The 21,832-nt window shown below is 52.6% G+C and overlaps 1 protein-coding gene across 6 annotated transcripts; it reads left to right on the top strand.

Moving 5' to 3' along the window:
• The first annotated feature begins 9,702 nt into the window (after positions 1-9,702).
• On the top strand, positions 9,703-20,433 carry CDC25B (cell division cycle 25B). 6 transcript variants are annotated; one of them, XM_073007411.1, is made up of 17 exons: positions 9,706-9,837; positions 10,489-10,690; positions 11,584-11,711; positions 12,369-12,420; positions 14,267-14,308; positions 14,445-14,481; positions 14,725-14,847; positions 14,953-15,075; positions 15,236-15,370; positions 15,704-15,784; positions 15,905-16,081; positions 16,262-16,357; positions 17,202-17,264; positions 17,426-17,524; positions 17,722-17,855; positions 18,887-18,998; positions 19,138-20,433. In XM_073007411.1, the coding sequence occupies exons 1-17, from the start codon at positions 9,813-9,815 to the stop codon at positions 19,276-19,278; spliced, it is 1,770 nt and encodes a 589-aa protein (XP_072863512.1). In that variant the 5' UTR covers positions 9,706-9,812; the 3' UTR covers positions 19,279-20,433. The 6 variants fall into 6 exon arrangements, with proteins under 6 accessions (XP_008017873.1, XP_072863512.1, XP_008017877.1 ...); XM_008019686.3 differs by having other exon boundaries at positions 9,714-10,080; XM_008019690.3 differs by having other exon boundaries at positions 9,715-10,080; positions 11,626-11,711.
• Positions 20,434-21,832: the final 1,399 nt, after the last annotated feature.

Genomic DNA, 21,832 nt, shown 5'->3' on the forward strand with positions numbered 1-21,832 from the left:
TTGGGTTTTTTTGGTTGTGTGTGTGTGTGTGTGTGTGTGTGTGTGTGTGTGTTTTGAGATGGAGTCTCGCTCTGTCGTCCAGGTCCAGATTAGAGGTCAGTGTCGCGATCTTGGCTCACTGCAAGCTCCGCCTCCCGAGTTCACGCCATTCTTCTGCCTCAGCCTCCTGAGTAGCTGGGACACGGGTGCCCGCCACCACACGTGGTTAATTTTTTGTATTTTTAGTAGAGACGGGGTTTCACCGTGTTAGCCAGGATGGTCTTGATCTCTTGACCTCGTGATCCGCCGGCCTCGGCCTCCCAAAGTGCTGGGATTACGGGCGTGAGCCACTGCGCCCGGCCAACTGTGTTTTTAAAAATCTCTTAGGGCAGCACCAAGGGGAACTCTAGCAGTTGGCAGAAAGGAAGGCTGTGACCCAGGGGGACAGGCTGAGGACCTGGGGCTGGATAAAGTTGTGGGTGAGTGTAGACAAAGAAGAAAAGAGGACCAAGGACAGTGCCCTGGGTCCTCCAAGGTTAAAGGCTCAAGAAAGAGGCCAGGTGCAGTGGCTCAAGTCTGTAATCCCAACACTTTAGGAGGCTGAAGCAGGCAGACCACCTGAGGTCAGCAGTTCAAGACCAGCCTGGCCAATATAGTGAAGCTCCGTCTCTACTAAAAATACAAAAAATTAGCCAGGTGTGGTGGCACTCACCTGTAGTCCCAGCTATTTGGGAGGCTGAGGCAGGAGAATCGCTTGAGCCTGGGAGCAGAGGTTGCAGTGAGCCAAGATCATGCCACTGCACTCCACCCTGGGCAACAGAGTGAGACTCCATCTCAAAAAAAAAAAAGAAAGAAAAAGAGAAGAAAAGAAAGAACCAAATAGAGACTCTTGAAGTGGAGGAGCCCGTGAAGCAGGAGAAAAACCAGGCTACTGTGGCATTCTGGAAGCCAAAGGAAGAAAGTGTAACTTACTGCTGTTTTAGTGCAAATTTCTGTTTTCATGTTTCTTGGCCGTTTGAATCCTGTGAATTTTCTAGTCATATCCTTTGACCATGTGTTTGTCTTTTTCTTGACTTTTAGGAGCTCTTTACATGCTCTGAAGAAAAAATCTTCGTTAAGTATGTGCAAATGTTTTCTCCCAGTCTGCCACTTGTCTCACTTAGCTTAGGGAATCTTTTGGATATGAGAAAATTTTAATCTTCAATCTGTCAATTTTTTCCTTATTGCTTCGGGGTTTTGTGTCTTACTTAGAGAGGCCTTCCCTATCCCTGAGATATAAAAGATATTCTTTTAATCTCAAGGTCCAGAAGAACACGGGGAGACTTTTCCAGAGCACTGCTTGGCCCAAGAGGAGTGTGTGGTCACTGGACAAAAATGAATCTAAGATTACCTGGATGAGAACTCCTTGCATGCTTTCTTTCTTTCTTTCTTTCTTTCTTTCTTTCTTTCTTTCTTTCTTTCTTTCTTTCTTTCTTTCTTTCTTTCTTTCTTTCTTTCTTCTCTCTTTCCTCTCTTTCCTCTCCTTCCTTCCTTCCTTCCCTTCTTTCTCTCTTTCTCTTTTCCTTCCTTTCCTTCCTTCTTTCCTTCCTTCCTTCCTTCCTTTCTTCCCTTCTTTCTCTCTTTTCCTTCCTTTCCTTCCTTCTTTCCTTCCTTCCTTCCTTTCTCTTCCTTTCCTTTCCTTTCTTATGGCCCCTCTTTGGTGCCATACAAAGGGCGTTGGCACAACCACTTCCAGGACAGAAAAGAAGCCACGCACATCATATGCTGATAGCATAGCCACTTCCAGATACCTCGTCTACCCTTTGCCTGTAGCAGTGCATGGGGCCCATTTCCATCCCCTCTCAAGTGACTATTTCCCCCAGCAATCCATCTGAGGCCCTGGGATCCCCCACCTCTTTCTGTAAGTCCCAGCTTTCTGCTGTTAGGACTGTTTGGGAAATCCATAACTCACCTTCTTTTCTTTTGGTCCAGGCTGCCCTTCAGGTCCCTCAGCAAGCTTTCCATTCTCCTTTTGTTTGTTTATTTGAGACAGGGTCTGATTCTGTCACCCAGGATGGAGTACAGTTCCACAGTCATAGTTCATTGCAGCCTCAGACTCCTCAGTAGCTAGGACTACAGGCATGAGGCACCGTGGCTGGCTAAGTTTTAATTTTTTTTTTTTTTTTTTGAGATGGAGTCTCACTGTTGCCCAGGCTGGAGTGCAGTGGCGCGATCTCAGCTCACTGCAACCTCCACCTCCCTGGTTCAAGTGATTCTCCTGCTTCAGCCTCCTGAGTAGCTGGGATCACAGGCATGTACCACCACACCCAGCTTAGTTTTGTATTTTTAGTAGAGACAGAGTTTCACCATGTTGGCCAGGCTAGTCTCAAACTCCTGACCTCAAGTGATCCATCTGCCTTGGCCTCCCAAAGTGCTGGGATTACAGCTGTGAGCCACCTCACCCAGCCAAAAACTAAATGAATAATAAATAATAAAAATAAAGAAAAAAAAATTGGCCGGGCGCAGTGGCTCATGCCTGTAATCCCAGCACTTTGGGAGGCCGAGGCGGGCGGATCACGAGGTCAGGAGATCAAGACCATCCTGACTAACACGGTGAAACCCCGTCTCTACTAAAAATATAAAAAATTAGCCGGGCATGGTGGCAGGCACCTGTAGTCCCAGCTACTCGGGAGGCTGAGGCAGGAGAATGAATGGTGTGAATCCAGGAGGCGGAGCTTGCAGTGAACTGAGATCACGCCATTGCACTCCAGACTGGGCAACAGAGAGAGACTCCGTCTCAAAAAAAAAAAAAAAAAAATTAGCTAGGCATAGTGGCTTGTGCCTGTAGTCCTAGCTCCTAGGGAGGCTGGGGTGGGCGGGAGGATCACTTGAGCCCAGGAGCATGAGGCTGCAATGAGCTGTGACTGCACCACTGCATTACAGCTTGGGTAACAAACTTTGTTTTGAAATAAAGGAAGAAAAGAAAGAAAGAAGGAAAGAAGGAAGGAAAGGCAAGGCAGAGATTGCAGTGAGCCAAGATTACGGCACTGTACTCTAACCTGGGTGACAGAGTGAGACTCCGTCTCAAAAAAAAAAAACTTTATTAAGGTATATTTCACAAAGCATACAATTCACCATTTAAAGTGTACAATTCACCATATGCACAACTGTCACCACAGTCCATTTTGGAATATCTTTTTTTTTTTTTTTTGAGACCAAGTCTCACTCTGTTGCCCAGGCTAGAGTGCAGTGGCTCGATCTCAGCTCACTTCAACCTCCACCTCCCAGGTTCAAGTGATTCTCCTGTCTCAACCTCCCCAGTAGCTGGGATTACAGGCACATGCCACCACGCCTGGCTAAATTTTTGTGTTTTTAATAGAGACGGGGTTTCGCCATGTTGTCCTGGTTGGTCTCGAACTCCTGGTCTCAAGTGACCCACCCACCTGGGCCTCCCAAAGTATTGGGATTACAGGCATGAGTTACTGTGCCTGGACAACATTTTTATCACCTTGGAAAGAAACCCCATACACTTTAGCTATCATCTCCCTATCCCCTCCGCCCCGCCCTCAGCACCCACTAACCTACATTCTGCCTATAAGTTTGTTTCCCTGTTCTGAACATTTTATATGGATGGAATCATGTGTCTTTTATGGCTGACCTGTTTCACTTAGCGTCATGTTTTCCAGGTTTACCTGCGAAGCAGCGTGTATCAGTACTTCATTCATTTTTATGGCCCAGTAGTGCTCCATCGTATGGCTTTATGACATTTTGTTTATCCATTCCTCAGTTGGTGGACATTGGGGTTGTTTCCACCTTTTGGCTATTATGAATAATGCTGCTATATACATACATTTATTTGCATGTTTTTGTGTGGCTGTATGTTTTCATTTCTCTGGGGTATATACCTAGGAGTGGAATTGATGGATCATATGGGATCTCTATGTTTAATCACTTGAGGAACTGTCAGAAAGAACATGCACTTACATTTTTTAAAAAATGTTTTTCCCTTCTTTTCACAGGTATTGAAACATGCAGTTTTAATTAATCAAAAAAGACCAGACAGCCAGGTGCAGTGACTCACACCTGTAATCCCAGCACTTTGGGAGGCCGAGGCAGGTGGATCACCTGAGGTCAGGAGTTTCAGACCAGCCTGGCCAACATGGCGAAACCCCGGTCTCTACTAGATATATAAAAATTAGCCAGGTGTGGTGGCAGGCGCCTGTAGTCCCAGCTACTCAGGAGGCTGAGGCAGGAGAATAGCTTGAACCCGAGAGGTGGAGGTTGCAGTGAGCTGAGATCGTGTCACTGCATTCCAGCCTGGCTGACAGAGCAAGACTTTGTCTCAAAAAATAATAATAATGATAATCAAAAAATTATACCTGTTCTTTGAAAAATATTTTAAAATACAGAACATTTTGAAGATAAAAACATTTAATCAACTTTATTTCCACCACTCAAAGAATATCCTTGTAGGATATTTTCACATGCATATTGTGTTTTTTTTTATTTTATTTTATTTTTTATTTTTATTTATTTATTTTTGAGACGGAGTCTCACGCTGTTGCCCAGGCTGTAGTGCAGTGGCGCAATCTTGGCTCACTGCAAGCTCCACCTCCCTGGTTCATGCCATTCTCCTGCCTCAGCCTCCCGAGTAGCTGGGACTACAGGTGCCCGCCACCATGCCCAGCTAATTTTTTGTATTTTTAGTAGAGACGGGGTTTCACCATGTCAGCCAGGATGGTCTCGATCTCCTGACCTTGTGATCCGCCCGCCTCGGCCTCCCAAAGTGCTGGGATTACAGGCGTGAGCCACCGCACCCAGCCATGCATATTGTGTTTAATGGGACTACACTTGGCATAATATTTCGTAGCCCATATTGTGAACATCGTTTCATGTCGATAAATAGCTACATCAGTGAATTTCACACTTTTTTTTTTTCTTTTTGAGACAGGGTCTTGCTCTGTCACCCAACCTGGAGTGCAGTGGCTCAGTTACTGCTCACTGCTTCACTGCTGCCTCAGCCTCCCAGGCTCAAGCAATTTTCCCACCTCAGCCTCCAGAGTAGCTGGGACTACGGGCACCCACCACCATTGCAGGCTAATTTTTGTGTGTGTGTTTTCTTTGCTTTTTTTGAGACAGAGTTTCACTCTTGTCACCCAGGCTAGAGTGCGATGGCGCAATGTCGGCTAACTGCAACCCCTGCCTCATGGGTTCAGTCAATTCTCCTGCCTCAACCTCCCAAGTAGCTAGGATTATAGGCGCCAACCACTACACCTGGCTAATTTTTGTATTTTTAGTAGAGACAGGGTTCACCATGTTGGCCAGGCCGGTCTCGAATTCCTGACCTCAGGTGATCCACCTGCCTGGGCCTCCCAAAGTGCTGGGATTACAGGTGTGAGCTACTGCACCCGGTCTAAGTTTTGTATTCTTTTGTAGAGACAGAGTTTCACCATGTTGCCCAGGCTGGTCTCGAACTTCTGAGCTCAAGTGATTCTTCCTCCTTGGCCTCCCAGAGTGCTGAGATTATAGGCAATGAGCCATCGCCCACACTTCTTTTACTATAGGAACCTTTTGTTCAAAACCTTTTGTCCATTTGCTATGATCTCAATGTGTAGTCTTTCAATAATGAACAATTATTGAGCCCCTACCAAGCAGGCATCCCCACCCGACTGCAAATTCTCCTTAAAGGTTGCAGGTATTGCACAATACAGAGGAATCAACTCCCCTATTGAAGACAATAACTCAATGAACATACATCTCTGTGTACGTTTATCATCTCCTTAAGAGAAATGCTGAGAAGTAGGATATTAGGGTCAGAGGCCAACTCTGGTCTTGAACCTATGCAAGGTTCTGGGAGCCTAGGAGAGAGGTAAATGATTTGGTCCTTGTCCTTCAATAGCCCAGTCAGCTTGAGGAGATGGGATTCAAGAAAGGGAAAAGGAGATTTCAATACTTAATGCTACTGGGCATGGTGGCTCATGCCTGAAATTCCAGCACTTTTGGAGACTGATGCGGGTGGATCGCTTAAGCCCAGGAGTTCAGGACCAGCTTGGGCAACATGATGAAACCCAGTCTCTCCAAAAAATACAAAAATTTGCCAAGTATGGTGGCATGAGCCTATAGTCACAACTACTCGGGAGGCTGAGGTGGGAGGGATGCTTGAACTCAGGAGACAGTGGTTGCAGTGAGCCGAGATTGTAACACTGCACTCCAGCCTAGGTGACAGAGAGAGACTTAGACTCAAAACAAAAACAGAAAACAAACTTAATGCTGTGCCTCCCATCAGTTCCTCCCTAGGAATTCATCTTGTAGATGGCACAGAGACACATAAGGGCATACTTATTGCATCATTGTAAAAGCTAATATCCTAAATATTCAGCATTAGGGGCTTGAGTAAATATATATTGTTATGGTACTAATATGGATCCATCTCCAAGTAAGATGAAGAAAGGTACAGAGCCATGGTTTTTATTTTTATTTATTTATTTATTTTTGAGACAGAATCTCACTTTGTCACCCAGGCTGGAGTGCAGTGGCACGATCTTGGCTCACTGCAACCTCCGCCTCCCGGGTTCAAGCGATTCTCCTTCCTTAGACTCCCAAGTAGCTGGGATTACAGGTGCACGCCACCATGCCTGGCTAATTTTCATTTTTAGTAGAGACGGGGTTTCACCATGTTGGCCAGGCTGATCTCGAACTACTGACCTCAGATGATCCACCTACCTTGGCCTCCCAAAGTACTGGGATTACAGGTGTGAGCCAGCATGCCAGCCTAGAACAATGTTCATATGCTGTTTGTATATTCTTTAAAATACAGATGGATTTACGCTTGTAAAGATATAGACCTGCAGCCACTAGCCCTAAGTGGCCACTGAACTATTAAATTAATTTATTTTTATGTTTAGAGTCAAAGTCTCACTCAGTTGCCCAGGATGGAGTGCAGTGGTGGAATTATAGCTCACTGCAGACTGAAACTCCTGGGTTCAAGCTAACCTCCAGAGTCACTTGGATTGTTTGTTTGTTTGTTTTTGAGACGGAGTCTTGCTCTTTTCACCCAGGCTGGAGTGCAATGGCGCGATCTTGGCTCACTGCAACCCCTACCCCCCAGGTTCAAGCAATTATCTTACCTCAGCCTCCTGAGGAGCTGGGATTACGGGTGCGTGCCACCAGGCCCAGCTAATGTTTGTATTTTTTTTTTTTTTTTGAGATGGAGTCTTGCTCTGTCGCCCAGGCTGGAGTGCAGTGGCCAGATCTCGGCTCACTGCAAGCTCCGCCTCCCAGGTTCACGTCATTCTCCTGCCTCAGCCTCCCGAGTAGCTGGGACTACAGGCACCCGCCACCTCGCCCGGCTAGGTTTTTTTGTAATATTTAGTAGAGATGGGGTTTCACTGTGTTAGCCAGGATGGTCTCGATCTCCTGACCTCGTGATCCACCCGTCTCCGCCTCCCAAAGTGCTGGGATTACAGGCTTGAGCCACCGCGCCCGGCAATGTTTGTATTTTTAGTAGAGATGGGTTTTCACCATGTCGGCCAGGCTGGTCTCGAGCTCCTGACCTTGTGATCCACCTGCCTCGGCCTCCCCAAGTGCTGGGATTACAGGTGGGGAGCCACTGAGTTGCTTGGATTATAGGCAGGGGCCACTACACCCAGCTAAGTATTTTAAAAATGTTTTGTAAAGACAGGGTTTCACCATATTGCTCAGGCTGGTCTTGAATTACTAGCCTCAGGCAATTCCCCTGCATCAGGCTCTGGAGTTGCTGGGATTACTGGTGTGAGCCACAGTTCCAGCCCTATTGAGCCCTTTAAATGTTGCAAGTACAAATTGAGATGTGCTGGGGGTGTAAAATGCATATTAGAGTTTGAAGACTTGGTATCCGAAAAAGTATGTAAAATATCTCAATAATTTTATATTGATAACATGTCAAATAATATTTTGAATACATTACATTGAATAAAATATTACAGTAATTTCATGTTTCTTTTTTATTGTTTTAAATGTGGCTACTAGCATATTTTAAATTATGTATGTGGGCCAGGCACAGTGGCTCACGCCTGTAATCCCAGCACTTTGGGAGGCCGAGATGGGTGGATCACCTGAGGTCAGGAGTTCAAGACCAGCCTGGCCAACATGGCAAAACCCTGTCTCTACTGAAAATAAAAAATTGGCTGGGAATGGTGGCGGGCACCTGTAATTCCAGCTACTTGGGAGGCTGAGGCAGGAAAATCGCTTGAACCCAGGAGGCGGAGGTTGCAGTGAGCCGAGATCATGCCACTGCCCTCAAGCCTAGGTGACACGGTGAGACTCCATCTCAAACAAACAAACAAACACAAAAACCCAGAACCCCTCTATGGTCTTGCCCACCTCCCCACTCACCGGCCCAGAGGTGACCTGACTGGGATTTCAAGGGATTCAACAGTATAATGCCCACCCTGCATTGTTGCCCTGTATGTTGGCTGGGTGAGGGGTAGGGGGATACCTGCTGTGTTTATTTTGAAAACGCAAATCTTGGGGGTTTTATTTCTGGTTTTGGGGCTGGGTAGCCTCATAAGGGCACTTCCCCCTTCCCTCCTGGCACTAAGGGCAGTCACATCCTCACTGGAAGTAGTGGCTGGAGGTCCAGGGCATGACCCTGACCCAGGGAGGATGAACCGGAAATTCAGTCTTGTAGAGCCCTCTGCACAGCACAGGAACTGGGCAAAATGTGGAGAAAAGGAAAGGTCATGGTTCCCACATTGGCCACCCCTCTAAAGTGGGGCTGGGGTCTTCCCCTCCCCTTCACATGCATTGGCCCACCCAGCCCCCCATCACCAGGCCCTCCCTTTTGCCACCCCCAAAAATTTGGGTCCAGGTGGCTGGGACTTCAAGAGAAGGGGCGCTCCTGCCTTGCTGAACTGCAGCCCGCCCCCCCCCACTGCCCGCCCAGCCAGAGGCCACTTCTAACCTGGAGAGACGGTATCCTATATGAAAGCTGCTTACTACCCACTGGCTTTTCAGTGCAGCCTTCAGGCCTCTTGTTCCAGGAGGCCTGGAAAACGGGCGGGGCTGGAAGGCATTTAGATAATTGGAAGATGGGCCTGGCGCTGTGGCTCATGCCTGCAATCCCAGCACTTTGGGAGGCCTAGGCAGGTGGATCACGACGTCAGGAGTTCGAGACCAGCCTGACTAATATGGTGAAACCCCGTCTTTACTGAAAATACAAAACATTAGTCAGGTGTGGTGGCGTGCGCCTGTAGTCCCAGCTATTCGGGAGGCTGAGGCAGAAGAATCGCTTGAACCCGGGAGGCGGAGCTTGCAGTGAGCAGAGATCACCACTTCACTCCAGCCGGGTTGACAGAGCGAGACTTCATCTCAAAAAAAAAAAAAAAAAAAAAAAAGGAAAAAGAAAAAGATAATTGGAAGACGCTTGGCTTAAATGAATGGCAAATTCAGCCTCTCTGGTCTGGTCATCAAAGAAACACCAATTAAATAATATGGTGCCATTGCCACCAAGTTAGCTAAGTCATCAATGGGCGTGATACTTAATTCACTTCTCCGGTTGCTGACACCCTCCTCGACCCCCAGCCGCGGAAATCCATGCCTAGTTCCACCGTTCAGAGCCTCTACTGGGTCTGCCGCGAAAATTGGACCGGTTGGGGTAACATCTAACCTGGGGTCCCCCGAAAGCGCCCGTCAGTTCCGCTTGGGGGCCCCACTGCCCTCCCACCTCCTAAGCTGGGCGCTCCGCCTGCAAATGACGTTTTGCTGCTGCTCAGCGCAGCCACTTGCGGGGGCGGGGAGGCTGCGGGGTCGGAGGCGCCTGGAGCAAGCGAATCCTGGCCCACTGCCTGCCCAACCGCGTGACCTTGAACGAGTTAATGAACTTCACGCCTCAACGGCCAGGTCTGTAAAATGGGGTATCTAACGCAGACCGCACAGCCCAGCTGTGTTTAGCAAACTTCCGGGAGCCGGTTGGAGCCTCTCCCCGTCCCTAGCGGTGATACCAGGTGACGATATGCCGCGGGGCGTCCTGCGGAGGCCACCCTAGGGCGTTGCTGCTGCCTTTGGGAGTGTGGAGCTCCAAACCATGTCGCGACAGGATGATTTCGGGAGGCCTGGATCCTCGCGCCAGGGGGATGTGCGAGGGTACGGGATGATTCCTAATTCCTCCGGCCCACCCAAAGCCTAGATATCCAGCCTCCGCGCCTCTCGCCCTGAGGGCCCCGCCCTCAATCCCGCCCTCCTCTAACCCGCTACCCCATTGGTGGCGTCCGGCGGCGCGGCCGCTGTTATTTTTCGAATATATAAGGAGGTGGAAGTGGCAGCTGCAACTAGAGGCTTCCCAGGCTGGTGCCTGAGCCCCGCGTCCCTCGCCCCCCGCCCTCCCCGCATCCCTCTCCTCCCTCGCGCCTGGCCCTGTGGCTCTTCCTCCCTCCCTCCCTTCCCCCCCCACCCCCCCCGCGCCCGCTGCCTCCCTCGGCCCAGCCAGCTGTGCCGGCGTTTGTTGGCTGCCTTGCGCCCGGCCCTCCAGCCAGCTTTCTGCCGACCCCGCAGCGATGGAGGTGCCCCAGCCGGAGCCCGCGCCAGGCTCGGCTCGCAGTCCGGCATGCGTGCGCGGTGGCGCCCAGCGTCCCGGCCACCTCCCGGGCCTCCTGCTGGGATCTCATGGCCTCCTGGTGTCTCCGGTGCGCGCGACCGCTTCCTCGCCGGTCACCACCCTCACCCAGACCATGCATGACCTCGCCGGGCTCGGCAGGTAGGACACCCCAAGGAGGCTGGATATGGGGGTGAGAGGCCCGGTCTGGAGTCCTGGGCCTCCTGGAGAACCGGGGATGGTATTCGAATCCAGGAGGTGGAGTCCGGGGGAGGCATCCTGGGCAGTGGAGAGGTACGCCCTTGTCCCTTCACAGGGGCCCAGGACATGGGAGGTGAGACCTGGGCTGTGCCCCCCACACCCTCCAGGTGACCTGCTCTCAGTCTACACAAGCCTCTCCAAGTCTTTCCCCTCACTCCCTCCTCCCTCATTGTGCCTCCACCACGCTACTTCCCTAATCTCTGCCCAGATAGCCACCATTTTGCTCCAGGATGGGATTCCCAAGCCTGGAGAGGGAACTTGAGGGTGGCAGAGCCGTGGAGCACTCACACATCCATACCCCCGCTCCCTCCACCCCAATTCTGCCCCCAGAATTAAGGCAATTAATTAAACACTGATCCTGCTCCCTAAGTGCAAGGGGAGAGCTGGGTTGTTCCAGTAGGAGAACCTGGTCTCGGTCCATCCTTCAGGAAGGATCCTGGAAAGATGGGGGTCTGACAGGGTCTGACAGTTTAGGGGAAGGCTCTCCTGGGCGTCTCGGCTAGACCACCAGCCCCTAGGCTGGTCTCCATCCAGGCCGCCTTGCTTACACCCTGGGCTCACCTTCCCCTGCACCTGGGAGGACCTTTCCTAAACCAGTCAACAAAGAAAAGCCCCTTTAGGACCTCTGTAGAATGAACCTGCCTTGAGCTGAGAAGAGGGCCGGCCCTCAGGGCCATTGCTTTCCCACTGCAGCGTTTCGCTCAGTTCTTTTCTCAGTGAGGGAGTGGGAACGTGGGCTAGCGAGGCCTTGAACCCCACCTTTCTCCTTTCCCGGGTCCCTGCTCCTTTCCCAGCGAAACCCCAAAGAGTCAGGTAGGGACCCTGCTCTTCCGCAGCCACAGCCGCCTGACGAGCCTATCCCTGTCTCGACGGGCATCTGAATCCTCCCTGTCGTCTGAATCCTCCGAATCTTCTGATGCAGGTGAGGCCCAGGGGAGCCTGGGGAGATCTGCCAGTGCCAGGAGAGTTTGTGGGGGCTGCCTGGGCCTCCCGATTTCCCTGCCGATCAAACTAACATCCTCCCCACAACCTGGTGGGCCCAGGAGCCTTTCCCCCAGCCTCCACAGAGATGGGAGGAAGACACACCTCATGTGGGGCTCACCACACCCAATGTGGACTGGCTGAGTGGATGAGAGGGTGGGGCCCTCTACGCTAGATGAGATCTTACCTATGTAAAACCACACACCAAAGTTCCTAAACCACAGCCCTACCTGGGAAGCACCCAGGGCTGAGTTGGTCTTGAAAACATTCTTAGTCTATAACCTCTTCTTTAAAAATCTGTTGTCTCTTCTAGAACAAATTGTTTGAAATCAGTTCAGGAAAAATACTTAGCGAGCATTGTAGTTTAAAGACACATATAAAGGAATTTCCATAGTAAACAGGGAGTGGCGTCCTGTACCATTTGGGAGACGATGTGTCAGCTCTCAGGGTCCATAATTGGGTTTTGTTTCATTTTCTAATGTGCCAAAGTCCAAACTAGAAACTTTTCTTTTTCTTTTTTTTTTCTTATTGGGACATGGTTGGGGAAAGTATACAGAAATTGCCACTACTTTCAAACCAAGGTGCTCTGTCCCCTCAGGTCTCTGCATGGATTCCCCCAGCCCCGTGGACCCCCAGATGGCGGAGCAGACGTGAGTAGAGAAGGGAATATCTACTACCAAGCAGTCAGCACCTGCCTTTAAGAATCCTGGTTCTAGCATAAACTCACTGGGGAGGCCTGGGAAAACAGGCAGACCATGGGGTGGCTTCAGGATCCCCATGGTCGGGGGGCTCACTAACCTTCTCAGGCCCTGGGATTCTGCTCCCTGTCTCAGAGAAGGATCTGCTCTCATGGGAGCCAACCAAGAGTGGGCTCAGGGCCAGGGGTGGTGGGGACAGTGGCCAATGGGAGAGCAGATACTAGGCTACAGCCCATGTCTTGCAGGAATACAAGCCCAGCGTATGTCCTGTTTTTCTTTCTTGCCTATACCCTTTTTTTTCTGTGAAATATTACAATTTAAAAATATGATCCAGTTAATTCAAAACTTTAACTCACTCTAGGCCAAACAAAACACAGTTGCCTGCAGATTGATTTGGCTCTTGGCCAATCAGCAACCTTTGACTTCGATGACACTTGACCCTCTGGCCAGCCCTGGTCCAGGCTCTTTGTGCAAGGGAATGGAGAGAGAGTTGGTGGGCTCTGGCCTGGACAGACACCTTCCCCTTGGCTGTGGGCGTGGGTGGTGTCTTCCAGAGCACAGCTGTTCCCGTCCAGTTGTTAAAGCCCAAGCAGCTGGGCAGCTGCCAGCCATTAGTAGGGACAGCTGGGCATCCCTAGCCTGTGCTGGGGACTGTGGCTTTGGGTTTAGGGTAGTGACTTGTCTTACCTCCCATTGCCTTTGATCAGACTACGCTGGGCTGCAGATTGGTTCACAAACAGGAAATGGGGAGAGGATCGGGTGGGGTTGGGGGACTGCAGGTTGGTTTTGGTGGCAGCACAGAGCAGTCTTGCCCTACCCCCAAGGCTCATGTGCAAGCCAATGAAATTGGTCATCCCTGATGCCGGGTCGGCTGGGCACAGCAGCCCCCCCAGGAGGCATCCCCCTCATACTTTATCCCTGAGTGGTTCCCTGCCCCACACCTGCTTTGACAGTTATACAGAGTTTCTCAGAAAGAAGCTCTGTGTGTGTGTGTGTGTCTATGTGTGTGTAGATGCACAAAAGCTCTTCGTGGCAGGTGGTCTCCTGTAACACGGCTCGGGGGTGGGGCCTCAGAGGGAACATGTGTTGGAATCCCTTGCCTGCTGGCCTCTTCTAAGGCAGAAGGAGGGGGTGGGACAGAGGCTGGTCCTGGAAAATTCCATAAGAGGGAGGAGAGGATGTGGCCCTGCACGTTTGTCACTAGGGGGTCTGCTGTATCAGACTGGAGCTGCTTGGGGGACCCCTAAAGCAGGCCCCAGTCCTGGGAGGACCGGGAGCCAGGCCAGCTCCTCACAGGGGAGAGGAAGCCTCGCCTTGTTGTCCAGGCCCTGGAGACACCCACATTGCTGGGTGCCCCTGGCCTATCACCATAGGATGGATGGATGCCTTTCCTGGCAGCCATATGGCCCCGCTGAGGTGATTTGCATACAGGTGGAAGGCCTGGTGCAGGCTGGCGAGACTGTTGCCTTGGTGACGCCTCCCTGACCCTGTGACCTGCCCCAGCTGTCTCTATCACTGTCATTCTCTGGGCTTTCTTTCATTCAGGGCAGCCTTTAAAATTCTAGGCTGCCTCTTATCTCCCCCCTCCCCAATACCTGGGCCCCCTGATGGTTGGGCGTTCTTCCTACCCAACCCCTTCCACTGGCTTGAGCCCTGGCCCTTGTCTTTGCCCTTATTCCCCCCTGGACTGGAGACCTGGTACTGGGAACTGGGGGACTGGGGGACTGGGGGCCTGGTGCTGGGGTGGGTGATGGGTGCAAAGGGAGGATAGGTTGCATGGGACCCTTCTCTGTCCTAGGTTTGAACAGGCCATCCAGGCAGCCAGCCGGGTCATTCGAAAGTAAGTGTTCCCGGACCTCTTCCATCTACCACGGGCTTTCCCCTAGGATGTATAGGGATCCGGAAGGGCATGCTACATGCTCTCGGTCCCTGCCCTGCCTCTCCCAGCTCTCACCTGTCCCCATTTCCTCCTGTAGAGAGCAGTTTGCCATCAGACGCTTCCAGTCTATGCCGGTGAGTATCTTTGAGGCCTGACTGAGGCTTAGACATGCTGGCCAGGTATGGGGTAGATGAGCAGGAGGCATCCAGGGATCACCTCCCAGCTGGGCGTCCCGGGCAGGCTGTGGGAGATGGGGTTTCAGAGGTAGATAGGTAAGTGGGAGGAGCTGGAGGAGAGGTGGAGAAGGTAGGGCCTGGGCTGGTGCCGGAGTAATGCAGCCTTCATTCCTCTGCCTGCTGCCCTGCTTGGCTCTCTAGGTGAGGCTGCTGGGTCAAAGCCCCGTGCTTCGGAACATCACCAACTCCCAGGCGCCCGACGGCCAGAGGAAGAGCGAGGCGGGCGGTGGAGCTGCCAGCAGCTCTGGGGAAGACAAGGAGAACGTGCGCTTCTGGAAGACCGGGATGGGAGCTCTCCGGGGAGAGGAGGGGGCATGCTGGGGTGGTTTCCTGGCACGTGAGGACCCTCCTCTCCCATCTTGGCTGCAGGATGGGTTTGTCTTCAAGATGCCATGGAAGCCCACACATCCCAGCTCCACCCATGCTCTGGCAGAGTGGGCCAGCCGCAGGGAAGCCTTTGCCCAGAGGCCCAGCTCGGCCCCTGACCTGATGGTACATCCAGAGAGCTGACCCCTGGCAGGGGCCTGGGGAGGCAGCCTGAGGGAAGAGGAGGGTGGCCCTGAGCCCCCGGGCACTGGGAACTTTTCCTCAGGATGATGGGGGCAAGAACTGTCCCCACCTCTAAGTCTGTGTCTGCCTGTCATGTGGACAGTGTCTCAGTCCTGAGCGGAAGATGGAAGTGGAGGAACTCAGCCCCCTGGCCCGAGGTCGCTTCTCTCTCACCCCTGCAGAGGGGGATACCGAGGAAGATGATGGATTTGTGGACATCCTAGAGAGTGACTTAAAGGTAAACAGACTTGTCCCGCCAGGCCCCTACCTCCCCATCTCTGGGTTCACCCAAAAGAAGAGAGCTCTGAGCCCCTGTGGCAGGACCGTGACCTCGTTCCAGTGTCAGAAGAAGAATTTGAGGTAACCGAGTAACAGCCTAACCTCTGGCCAATCAGAGAAGAGCAGGTGGCTGGTGCCACAGTGGAGGGGAGGTTGCGGAGGTAGGGGAGCGTCTCACCCCAACCTGGGGTTTGCCAGGGAAACAGGGAAGGCTGTGCTGGAGGATTCCGGGACTGGAGGGGTTTGGCCTATGCCTGTGGGTGTGACCCTATCCTTGCTAATCCGGCCTCAGGATGATGATGCAGTTCCCCCAGGCATGGAGAGTCTCATTAGCGCCCCACTGGTCAAGACCTTGGAAAAGGAAGAGGAACAGGTGTGCCTCTGGGGTGGCCCCTCCGAATTTGGAGGCATGAGGTCCATCCTACCCTCCAGTGGATTTGAGGGATGGGGTGGGGCCTGGGCACTCTGATCCCTAACCTGCTATCTCCACCAGGACCTGGTCATGTACAGCAAGTGCCAGCGGCTCTTCCGCTCTCCGTCCATGCCCTGCAGCGTGATCCGGCCCATCCTTAAGAGGCTGGAGCGGCCCCAGGACAGGGACACACCTGTACAGAATAAGCGGAGGCGGAGTGTGACCCCTCCTGAGGAGCAGCAGGAGCCTGAGGAACCTGTGAGTGCCTTCCTCCTGGAGCCCACTTTTGCATGCACCTGGGCAGCCACCCCCTTGGCTAAGTTTGTGGCAGAGGGCAGGTGGCAGCCTGGGCATGGCAGAGAAAGGGGGTACCAGCCAGACAGGGCATTGAGGGACAGCCCCACCCTGACTCTGGCCTCCATCTGGCTCACTTTCCAGAAAGTCCGCGTCCTCCGCTCAAAATCACTGTGTCACGATGAGATTGAGAACCTCCTGGACAGTGACCACCGAGAGCTGATTGGAGATTACTCTAAGGTACCTGCAGCAGCGAAGGACCCCTTGGGGGCTTGACCTCTTACTGACTAGGGGTCCTGTAGCCTAGGGGATGCTTGAGTTTCTCCCTCTCCCCAGAGCTCCCCTTTTCTTTGTCCTTTGTATCTTTTCTTTTTTTTTTTTTTGAGACGGAGTCTGGCTCTGTCGCCCAGGCTGGAGTGCAGTGGCCGGATCTCAGCTCACTGCAAGCTCCGCCTCCCGGGTTTACGCCATTCTCCTGCCTCAGCCTCCGGAGTAGCTGGGACTACAGGCGCCCGCCACCTCGCCCGGCTAGTTTTTTTTTTTGTATTTTTAGTAGAGACGGGGTTCCACCGTGTTCGCCAGGATGGTCTCGATCTCCTGACCTCGTGATCCGCCTGTCTCGGCCTCCCAAAGTGCTGGGATTACAGGCTTGAGCCACCGCGCCCGGCCCCTTTGTATCTTTTCATCCTTCGTTCTCATATAGACTCCTCCCTCTGGCCCTCCTTGTCTCCTGAGTCTACCTCAAGTCAGTCCAGGCATCTGTTGCGTCTCCATCTTATTTCCAAGCTCATACCTAGCTTGGAACCCCATCATGCCTCACCTTCGGGCTTGGCAGAGGGTAGGGAGCAGAGTGTGGAGTTCATCTCTTCCACTTCCCTTTTTCATTTCCCTTTCCCCTTGGAAGGTTGTTCCCTGGGTGTCAGACCCAAGAGGCCCTCTCAGTTGCTATGGGACCCAGAGCTGAATTTGAAGGCCAAAGCAGGTGTGGCCTCTGAGTTTGGGAATGAAACTTCATTCTTTCCAGGCTCCTGGTCTTACCAATTTAACTTTTTCCTCTCTCCCGCATCCCTTCCCTTCCCTTCAGGCCTTCCTCCTACAGACGGTAGATGGAAAGCACCAAGACCTCAAGTACATCTCACCAGAAACGGTAAACAGCGTTGCGCCATTTTCTAGGCATATTTAGGACTGTAGCTCCGTTGTTGACCTTCCCTGGGGACAGGCTGTATGAACTGTGCCAGAGGACGGGCTAGGGCCACCTGCTGGCTGCCAGCCTGACCTTCTGGAACCAACCCCCATGACCTCCTACAGATGGTGGCTCTGTTGATGGGCAAGTTCAGCAACATCGTGGATAAATTTGTGATTGTGGACTGCAGATACCCCTATGAGTATGAAGGCGGGCACATCAAGGTAAGGTGGGGCAATGGGGAGAGGCCCTGAAGATCCCACCTGGTTTAGGTCCTTGCTCTGCCAAGAGCAAGAATGGGTGGAGGACGGGTGCCTCCTCTCGTGGGGAGGGTTCCTACCAAGAGAAGGACAGGGACTGCAGGGGGAAGGGCCTGCCTCCTGGGCCCAGGGCTGTGCCTGACCTCTGGCTCCTCTGACAGACTGCGGTGAACTTGCCCCTGGAACGCGACGCCGAGAGCTTCCTGCTACAGAGCCCCATCACACCCTGTAGCCTGGACAAGAGAGTCATCCTCATTTTCCACTGTGAATTCTCATCTGAGCGTGGGCCCCGCATGTGAGTCCCAGCTCCGCCCAGCCAGCTAGTGTCTGCCCCGGCCTTCCCTGCCCAGGCTCACAGGTGCTGGCACCATTGCGATGGCCAGGGGTGCAAGTCAGGGTTCTGCTCTGTCCCATCTGATGGCCTAGAGCTGACCTCAGCCCCGCTTCACTGCGCATGGTACCCACCTCCCATCTCCCTCACTGTCCTGCCTATCAAACCTCATGTCCACCCCCATCCATTGCTGCCACCCTCAGAAAATCTAGTTCCAAGTCTCTAGCAGTGTCTTTCTCGAAATCTAAGGGCCCCATGTCAGTCCCCAGTGACACTGACCCTCCCCATGTTCAGTGCTGTTAGGTCTCCATTGGAACCTCCTCCACTGGCATCCACAGCACCTGGGCCCTCCCTGGCTGAGCTCCTTCTGTCCCTGTTCCTGTTCTGCCTGGCCATCTGTCCTCCCACCCCTGCCTCCTTCTGGGTTGCCACTGGTCCATCAGACTGCTAGTGACTACCCAGTCTGGCCTCACCCATGTGGTGGGAATCTGTACCCAGAGGCCCCTTACAGAGTCACATCCCTGTGGCCCTCCCATCTTCTCCAGGCATCCCAGCATGTGGCACCCACTTCCACCGGGGCACCAGGCCTGGGCACTGGCTTCAGTCTTGGGTCCTCCTCCTCCCTTCTTCCCACCGCTGATCCTCACTGGGTCTTGTCCAGGAGTGGCCCGAATGGGTCCCTTGAATTTGGCCCACTTGTCTCCTCTCCTGCTTCTCCTTTCCTGGTCCAGGCACAGATATCTCTAACAAAGATGGTGTAACTGCTTTCTAGAAACAGAGAGCACATCCCCTTGATTTTACCTCCTTCCTTCCACCTCCCCACCCTCTTCTGTAGCCAGACTAATCTAAAAAGTATTCTTTTGGTTACATTCCTGTGCTCAAAGCCTTCTGTGGCTCCCCAAGGCCCTCAAAGGAGGGGACGTGGGGAATAGGTCCTATGATGTACAAGCCACTGCATGTCCCGTTCTGACCACACCCTGCCCATGATGCCTCAGGTGCCGTTTCATCAGGGAACGAGACCGTGCTGTTAACGACTACCCTAGCCTCTACTACCCCGAGATGTATATCCTGAAAGGCGGCTACAAGGAGTTCTTCCCTCAGCACCCGGTAGCGTGGGTGGGGAAGGCCACTGTCTTCGTGTGAGGGTTGGCTTGGCCAGGCTGGAGCCATGGGAAGGGGTTGGGAGGGTTGGGTCCCTGTCAAATTTACCCATTCCACTGCATTGAACCCTCCTATCCTGCCCTAGAACTTCTGTGAACCCCAGGACTACCGGCCCATGAACCACGAGGCCTTCAAGGATGAGCTGAAGACCTTCCGCCTCAAGACTCGCAGCTGGGCTGGGGAGCGGAGCCGGCGGGAGCTCTGTAGCCGGCTGCAGGACCAGTGAGGGCCTGCATCAGTCCTGCTACCTCCCTTGCCTTTCCAGGCCTGAAGCCAGCTGCCCTATGGGCCTGCCAGGCTGAGGGCCTGCTGGAGGCCTCAGGTGCTGTCCATGGGAAGGATGGTGTGGGTGTCCTGCCTGTCTGCCCCAGCCCCGATTCCCCTGTGTCATCCCATCATTTTCCATATCCTGGTGCCCCCCACCCCTGGAAGAGCCCAGTCTGTTGAGTTAAGTTGGGTTAATACCAGCTTAAAGGCAGTATTTTGTGTCCTCAAGGAGCTTCTTGTTTCCTTGTTAGGGTTAACCCCTCATCTTCCTGTGTCCTGAAAAGCTCCTTTGTGTGTGTGTCAGCAGAGGCTGGGGGAGAGCCATGGTCCCCGAGGATGGGTCAGAGCTAAACTCCTTCCTGGCCTGGGAGTCAGCTCTCTGCCCTGTGTACTTCCCAGGCCAGGACTGCCCCTAACCTCTGTAGGAACCGTGGTATGTCTGCCATGTTGCCCCTTTCTCTTTTCCTCTTTCCTGTCCCACCATACAAGCACCTCCAGCCTGAACAGAAGCTCTTACTCTTTCCTATTTCAGTGTTACCTGTGTGCTTGGTCTGTTTGACTTTATACCCATCTCAGGACATTTCCGTAGACTGTTTAGGTTCCCCTGTCAAATATCAGTTACCCACTCAGTCCCAGTTTTGTTGCCCCAGAAAGGGATGTTATTATCCTTGGGGGCTCCCAGGGCAAGGGCTAAGGCCTGAATCGTGAGCCTGCTGGAAGCCCAGCCCCTACTGCTGTGAACCCTGGGGCCTGACTGGTCAGAACTTGCTGCTGTCTTGTTGCGGATGGATGGAAGGTTGGATGGATGGGTGGATGGCCGTAGATGGCCATGGATGCACAGTGCCTTGCACACCCAAACCAGGTGAAAGTGTTTTGGTGAGCATGACAGCCTGCAGCAGGAATATATGTGTGTCTATTTGTGTGGACAGAAATCTTTACACTTAGGGTTTGGATCTATTCAAGAGGAAATATTCAAGTCACAGAAGCAGCTAAACCAAGGACTCAGCACCCTCTGGATTCTGAATCTCAAGATGGGGGCAGGGCTGTGCTTGAAGGCCCTGCTGAGTCATCTGTTAGGGCCTTGGTTCAATAAAGCACTGAGCAAGTTGAGAAACCAGCATTGTGTCCTGTGGGGCCCTGGGCAAGACCCTAGCACCCCACCGATGGTAGGATTGGGGTAGGGGACAGGTCAGCAGAGGCTGGAAGAGTTGCTGGAGAGGTGCCCTCATACTCTTGTCCCCTCTTCTCCCAATGTCTTCCATCTCTCGGGTGATACTCCTGCCAGGACTTTGGATTCAATCCCTCCTTCCCCTCACCTGGCCTCCCAAGCACTTCTAGGCTTGCCCTTCTTAAACTTGGTACCGAAAGGCAAGAATGACCTCATCACTCAAGGATCATTAATGGCTCCCCATTGTCCTCAGGATAAACTTAAAGAACTCCTGGCAGCCAGGCGTAGTGACTCACGCCTGTAATCCCAGCACTTTGGGAGGCTGAGGTGGGCGGATCACAAAGTCAGGAGTTTGAGACCAGCCTGGCCAATATGGTGAAACCCTATCTCTACTAAAAATACAAAGATTAGCAAGGTGTGGTGGCACGTGCCTGTAGTCCCAGCTACTTGGGAGGCTGAGGCAGAAGAATCTCTTGAACCCGGGAGGCAGAGGTTGCAGTGAGCTGAGATCGTGCCACTGCATTCCAGCCTGGGCAACGGAATGAGATTCCATCTCAAAAATAAAGAACTCCTGGCATGGCCTTTTAAGATTTGGGCCCTTGCCAGCCTCATTCCCTCAAGAAAGTGGGAAAGAGCCAATCTGGGAGCACAGACCAAACCCAGATTTCTGAGGAAATTCTCCCTGAATACCACTGCAGGTCACCCTCCCCCCAGCACCACCCACACAAATGGGACCTGTGCGATGGGAGGGACTCCTTTGCATCTGTATATATAAGATGCTGTCTTTGTCTGATACAGAGTGCACACATGTCAGGCGTGCTCACCACTTTCTGGGACAGTTCATCTATGTTGTGAAGTAGGTGATGCAATGATTATTCACCCCATTTTGCAGATGGGAAAATGGAGGCTATTTCCTATCAGAGAAGAAAAAGGGGACTCCAGATCCCCATGCTGAGTCTAAAGGACACCTGCCCTATCTCTAGCTTTTTCTCCCAAATTTCTTATGCCCAAGAGCTTGGTCTTCACTCCTGGTTCACAGCCCTCTGCAAGGACACAATAGGTGGGAGTTATTGGGTTGTGGTTTTAGTCTTGGGGCTGGGCTGTGCTCAGGGAGGGAAGGGACCTCAAGGCTTCAGAAATCCCCCCCACCTAGCAGGCAGCGATAGAAAGGCGAACGTTTATTTGGTGAGAGGATTTGCCCCAGAAAAGGGGGAATACTTGTGCAGACCCCTGAGAAAGGGAGATGGAGGAGGGGAGAGGATGGGCCCCGGGCACCATCATGCTAGCATGCCTGCTCCACCCTAAGTGCTTAGGGGGTCTTGTGAAGCCACCCTTCCTCCTGGTT

The sequence above is a fragment of the Chlorocebus sabaeus genome, chromosome 2 (genome assembly GCF_047675955.1).
Source record: "Chlorocebus sabaeus isolate Y175 chromosome 2, mChlSab1.0.hap1, whole genome shotgun sequence".
NCBI lineage: Eukaryota > Metazoa > Chordata > Mammalia > Primates > Cercopithecidae > Chlorocebus > Chlorocebus sabaeus.